The sequence below is a fragment of the Rutidosis leptorrhynchoides genome, chromosome 9 (assembly GCF_046630445.1).
Source record: "Rutidosis leptorrhynchoides isolate AG116_Rl617_1_P2 chromosome 9, CSIRO_AGI_Rlap_v1, whole genome shotgun sequence".
NCBI lineage: Eukaryota > Viridiplantae > Streptophyta > Magnoliopsida > Asterales > Asteraceae > Rutidosis > Rutidosis leptorrhynchoides.
In genome coordinates, this window is record NC_092341.1 from 133,136,293 (window position 1) to 133,142,955 (window position 6,663).

A 6,663-nucleotide genomic window follows, 5' to 3' on the forward strand; every position below is an offset into this window, starting at 1 on the left:
AAGTAATACAATCTGTGATGTATTTATATCAATAGATTCTCGAAAGACTAACGTCGATTCACAGTTGGTTTGACAAGTTTCCTTTGCAAATGTTCTTTGTGCAAATTTAGGCTAAGCTTCTTCAAGCATCAGGTATTTCAGAATTCCAATTGGGAGCTAACTGATTTGTGACTTTAAATATGTTCTTTCATATAAAAGATGGTTATCTAATTATCTATAATGCTTGACAACGAAAAAAGTTGAACTTGATGAATTGAAAAAGAATCACATGGTAATTTCAAATTGATGCATATTGGAGGTGAGTTTTTAACTTTCTTATAAACTCTTCAAATGATTCAAGTAAAAATTCAAATGTAGTTGGTAAAAAGAAATTGTTTATTTTTTATTGATTATCAATGGAGCTCATTAGGTAAGCTTCTTTCTTTGTCACTGACTTAAAAATAATAAACCTAGATATTGCACAGTAGTTCCTTCAATGATTAAGAAGGGCACCTCCTTTGGTAATTTGGATCTTCAATGGGTTATTGGTGAAGTCATTTGATGTCTTTTAATGTGTTGGTTTTGCATGTGTACAAGTACCTAGCAACGATTGTTGGCTTTAGTTGTAAAACAAGTTTTATTTTTGTAGTCTAACAATTTCTCTATATGCAAAAGTATAAAAGTTCTATTTCAAAGGTTTTGTTAGGTTTCTGGAACTTTTAGTATTATGATCTTCTTTGTAATTCATTTGTTATTCTAGGTCCATTTGATATGGACTAATTAATACATATATATTAATAATGTAAACATTTGTTATTCATGATTATCCTTTCAATTATATCTATGAACATTGTATCAATCATGTTAAGCATCGTGAGGGTTGTGTCAATGATGTTAAGTAAATGGTTTAATTGTTGAACTTTTGATTTAGTTATAGATGTTCTTATATACACCATTAATGGGTTCAAATTGCCACCTAAAATAGGTTGAACTTACGATTCCGTTTTCTACTTCAAATTTTCATATGTTTTTCTTGTACAAACTCGTGAATCCACGGGTCTTTGCACTAGTAGTCAAGGTATTTTTCAAGGCATTTTTTATTTTTATTGATATAAATCTCAAATAATCAATATCAACTTAAATGGAATGTTAACCAGTTGATACAGATACACTCTTGCTTAACTTAAAACAAACTGAAGTCAGTCATTTCGTTCAAAAGAGGAGTGTGACCAGAGGGTGCGCCTTGTGCGCAATTCACTTTGTACCAGGTCTCGCACTCAGTGGGCTTGGTTACCTGATGTTTACCCTCTGTGAGGGAGTCCATGTACTCGTTCATAGGGAGGTTTCCTCGCTAATCCAAAATTAATCGTTTGGCAGCAACTGCGTGAGCTAAACAATCTACATTCGTTGTATGATCTTTATGTAAAAAAGCTTGTCATGACGTATGATCTTCTTTTATCAACTTCTTCTTCGACTCATTTGAATGAAACTTTGGATAGACAGTGCACAAAACAAATTATGCCATCAAGACACAATCAGTCCAAGTGTAAATAAAGTTGGCTCTTCTGCAGACGATCACTGTAAAATACTCACTAATTGATATGTCGACTAAAGCATTTTCACTCCACGAATTTAAATTTTATCCAGCCAAGTATACCATGCTGACTAACCTTGAGCTGACTAGCCTACTCAGCATTAACATTACACGGAGACTCGACACAAACTTAGTGCCATCTTTGATTTAGCATGAAAACCCGATTTTTGTGCAGTAAGCTGTATGGTGCTGTTTGATAATTGCGTTTTGATGCTACCATAACGTGATTAATCACTTTTCAATCTTTGATTTCCAAATACTAAAACTAAATTATTTACGTTTTCTGATCATAATAATCAAATCAAATAATCACCATCAAAACGCATCCCCAAATACCCTCTTAATCATCTAAAAGTCGGTATTTAAATGATTTAAGTTCAGTAACATTTCATCAAAATTAAGCGATCAATGAATATACAGATTACATAAATACTTACAAGTTTCAGTCATAAAATCGGAAATGTTTATACACTTTGGGGAGCAATAGATGTGGAAGGTAGAGTTGATAGCCAATCAACCAAAGCCTTGTTTACAAGCTCGGGAACTTCATCGTGAGGACAATGGCCTGCTTGAAGGTTTACGATTGATGTGTTTGGATAGAACTCTTTGATTCGATTCGCTTTTGCGGGACCCACCCACGGGTCTAAATCGCCCCATACTAATAACAACGGGCATGACAGTTTGCTCAGCACACTGTCGAGTGTGTATTTTCTCTGATTTGACATGAACCGTGTCATTAATCTGAAAAATTATTTACAAAAATCATTATCTCAGTGTGGAAAGAACTGGATAACATGTCAAAGTTTCATTATATCTACTGATGGCAATTAGAGGCGATTTTAATCAGTCGGTGAGATTGCATGGTGTTTTATCTCAAAAGGGGCAAAGTGGTAAACGTTGTGAGTCGGGACGATTCGATTCACTCGGGACCTTCGAAGGACGTATTGGTCGAGTCGGAGACGCGACGAGTCGGGCGTTAACCAACATTGACTTTCAGTAATAAATAAATCAAACATATATATTACACTTAAATATATCATACATAAAACATAAATATTTCATGCAAAATCTAATTTTAAAAAGAATTAATTTTTTTTACCTAACTTGGACATTAACCAACTCAGCCTGACTTTGACCCGACTTTTTTGCGTTGACCGACTTTTAAGGTGTTATTGGGCGAGTCGGGATGTACCGACACGTCGGCCGACTTTCACACAGTGCAAAAGGGTCAAATGGCTCAAATGGCTCAAATCAAAAGAATTAGCTGAAAGGAGAACGGATCAAACGATCAAACGCTAAAGTCTATATTTATTGCACCAGAATGCAACCTGCTAAATTTTTTTTTATTCAAATGTTTAGATTTTTACTCTAAAACATGTAATCATAGTAAAGGATTGAGTATTTAAAACTTGTAAGTAAATAACAAAAAAGTGTATGCAGGTCAAACCGACCCAGTAATTTCAATCCGAGCACTTTTTCGCATGTTACCCAGCCAGCTCAAACGCATCCATTGGTGTTGGATTATTGACACCAATACATTTTATAGTTACCGAGTTTATGTGTGAACTCGGTAAATTTGTAATTTTTTTAGTCTTTAAAACTAATAGACGAAAAATTAACATTAACAGTCTGATTAAAGTGGGGTTCGGGTTACCTGTAATAAACTTCTCCAGCATTTGGATCATCTGCTGGTTTGGTAATTGATTCAATGAGATAATCATCAACATTTGCAGTATTTTTATATACCTGAAATATTTTTTAAATACCATTAAGAGTCGCAAAGACCAACATATATATTGTATAAGAAACCTAGAAGTTGGTTTAAAGCTAAACAAGGTTGCAAAAATCACTAATCGGGAAGTTCTCAGTTGGGACTTTTAGGGAGTGTTCGTCAACTCGGAGAGTACTCGAATGTTGACCAAGTTTGACTTTGACTAATCTTGACCGACTTTTGACCAATTTTGACCGAGTTTTGACTGATTTTCCAAGTAATCCGAATTTTGGCTAAGTTTTGACCAATTTTGACCGAGTAATTCCAAGTTCTACAACACTGAAGCTAAATAAGTATTGAAAGAATAATTTTAACATACACTCTTCAAGACGGATTCAACACGAGCCGGTTGCTTGGCTTGCCAAAATAAGAAACCAAGAACTATGCGCTGGAAAACTTCCTTCAATGGCTTTACCAAAAATTTCTGCAACGGGGAATCTTCGGTCTCCGTTGTAGTTGCATCATCCGGACTCCCAAATTGTCCTGCAGAGTTAAGTAATGCAATCCCAACAACTTGCTGTTGCATTGCTTCTGCTGCCACCAAAGCAGTAAATCCTCCTAAACTGAAAGTTTCCAGTGTATAAATCAATAAAACCGTCGTAAAATGGAACAAAGATTATAACATATCTAAAAAATAGGCCTATTTTATAGACAACCACTGAAATACCTATTCCCAACCAAAATTGTTGGTTCTTTGACTATCTCCTTCAAGAAATCGGCAACCTGATCTCTCCATACTAACGCATCGTAGTCAACGAGCGCTTTTTCACTCCAACCGAATCCAAGTAAGTCGACAGCATAAACTTTGTACTTTTTAGCCAACTCGGGTATATTGTACCTATGGTTATAATGAACAACAAACAGAAAATTTTCAACAATTTACACCAAATATCCTACAACATAAGATCTTATTCACAGTTCCAACAATATAAACTTCAGTCTTTCATTATAGTTCACAAAGAAGCCTGAAGCGATGTCTGACTGAAACCAACGACGCTACGGCCACACAACTTACATTACCAGTGTTGCAGAACTCGGAATTACTCGGGGAGTACTTGGCTACTACTCCGTCAAACTCGGCAAAACACGGGATTACTCGGAGAATCGGTCAAAACTCGGGATTACTCAGAAAATCAGTCAAGATTGGTCAAAACTATGTCAAAATCGGTCGATGTCAAACTTGGTCACATGCGAATACTCCCCGAGTTTTCGAGTACTCCTTAAAAAGTCCCGACCGAGTACTCCCAGACAGCGATTTTCGCAACCTTGATTACAATTTACTTTACGGTTCACTGCTAGACTAGGAGTAAAAAACGACAAAATTCATATAATCTAATTATAAAAGTAAATGTTATCTGAAAAGAGCGTAATAGAAAGACCTCCAATGGAAAGCTGAAGCACCAAACCCATGAATAAGGACAATTGGAAAACCTTCTCCTTCTTCAACATAATGTATTTTATGGCCTCTCCATGTCCAAAACTTATATCCATCTTTCTTGAAAGGCAGTCTTTCTAAACCTATTGAGATAACAAATAGTAACAATAACATTATAGGTAACAACAAAGCTACTAACAACATAATATATGTAGGGGTTGATTATTTACAACAAATCTTACAATAACAAATAAGAAAAAACAAACCAAAACAAAGTTGGATAACACAATAGGCATTGAGGTATAGTTAGATACACAAATCGATAGACGTCTCTTCATTTAAAATCTGAACAGATAAGGTTTTCCCTTTTCAGACAACCCGAGAGAGTGAGTATTTTTACTCTTATGTACGCGACCTAATCGGATTATGTGGTGACCGTTAAAATCTGAACATATAAGGTTTTCCCCCGGCTGATTATTTTTCTTCCCAAAGCCTCCATATTTTGCCTCAAAACCTTCATATGTTGCCAAAAATCTCCAAATTTTTCCCAAAAGCCTCCATATTTTGCCTCAAAACCTTCATATGTTGCCCAAAAATCTCCAAATTTTTCCCCAAAACCTCCATATTTTGCCCCAAAACCTCCATATTTTGCCCAAAAAATGTTGTTACGCTTTTAAAAAAAATTTCACCCCCTGTGAAAAAAAATTTCTGCTTCCGCCACCAAGCCTAGTGGATGGGGTCCTGATATCCTCACAAGAGATCCAGGTTCAAACCTTGCAAACAACATATTGTATGTTGAGGTGGCAAAAGGGTCGTAAACAGTAACGGGATAACTAGGTTAGGCCTTACATCTAAGGAAACATACTTCTCTTCCCTAGGTAGCCTGAACTAAACGATGTCCGTTCTCTTGTAAAGTTTGTTTTACGTAAATAACACATACAATATCAAATATAATTTAGCCAAATCACCATGATAAACATTAAGTTAACATTACAATTAAACAAAATCAAAACTCTAAAGCAATGAAAACAAACCTTGAGCAGGTTGAGGTGCCAAAGTAGATGGTATAACTGAAGCACTAGCTGCAACAATTCCTTTTGTAGCAAAATCTCTCCTACTCAAACCACATCTATTTCCTAAAATACAAACACACACACTACTCAATCATTTAACTCAAACTTTATTAATTTTTTTTTTTGTCAAATTCGTACACAATGAGATGAAATTGAATTAAAAACATACTGTAAGGACGAATTTTGATTGCTGAATTGAACAAATTGTTAGCTGCAGGCCACTCGGATCCTGCTAAATGTGGTACCGTAGCACATGAAGACGACATTAATTCTGCTAACAAACGATTAAAAATTCAAAATAAAGAAATGGTGATTATTATGGTGAAACGAGTATTTTAATATAAAAAAAAATTAGGGGTTTGGAGTTGAATAATTTGAGTGGTGGAAGTGAAGGTTTGATGTTGTGGCTCACTCCAACCCAAGTTACTTCGTTTAGCCTCCGGAATTTTATATCGTTTTCAATTCAATTCGTCTTTTTGTTACTAGTATTTTTCTTAGAAGGATAGGATGAAAAAGAAGACAAAATTACATGTTTCGTCCTTGTGGTTTGTATTAAATCGCACTTCGCGTCCTTAATTTTTTTTTTATTTGCACTCCGAATCCTCATGGTTGGTTGTTGTTTAACAATTCGTCATCCCGTCAGATTTCTGTCTGCTTACCTAGTTAAGTTATAACACGTGCCAAAAGTGTGAGGGTAATATGGTCAGATTGATTTTTTGTCCGGTCCTTTAAATATCCCCCAACCCTAAATCATTTCACACATGTAAACCCTAATTCGTGAGTTTTCTCTTCCTAATTCTTTCACCCTCGTGAGTTTTCTCTCCCTAATTCTTTCACCTTTCTCTCTTAAATTAAGAAAAGCTTGTAAGAG

At 35.3% G+C, this 6,663-nt stretch overlaps 1 protein-coding gene across 1 annotated transcript; it reads right to left on the reverse strand.

The window, feature by feature from the left end:
• Positions 1 to 1,901: 1,901 nt before the first annotated feature.
• On the reverse strand, positions 1,902 to 6,200 carry LOC139866722 (pheophytinase, chloroplastic). Its single transcript, XM_071855012.1, has 7 exons — positions 5,962 to 6,200; positions 5,754 to 5,855; positions 4,724 to 4,862; positions 4,012 to 4,182; positions 3,664 to 3,907; positions 3,228 to 3,319; positions 1,902 to 2,314 (listed from the first exon to the last, which is right to left on the reverse strand). Exons 1-7 carry the CDS (start codon positions 6,056 to 6,058, stop codon positions 2,038 to 2,040), a joined length of 1,122 nt encoding a protein of 373 aa, XP_071711113.1. The 5' UTR covers positions 6,059 to 6,200; the 3' UTR covers positions 1,902 to 2,037.
• Positions 6,201 to 6,663: the final 463 nt, after the last annotated feature.

What these genes read in the sequence shown, in the direction of transcription:
- LOC139866722 (XM_071855012.1), bottom strand. Translation starts at nt 6,058, where the DNA reads ATGTCGTCTTCATGTGCTACGGTACCACATTTAGCAGGATCCGAGTGG. An exon ending in ACAATTTTGGTTGGGAATAG is followed by an intron (nt 3,908 to 4,011) that starts GTATTTCAGTGG and finishes GGAAACTTTCAG; the next exon opens with TTTAGGAGGATTTACTGCTT. An exon ending in TTGAATCCGTCTTGAAGAGT is followed by an intron (nt 3,320 to 3,663) that starts GTATGTTAAAAT and finishes AAAATATTTCAG; the next exon opens with GTATATAAAAATACTGCAAA.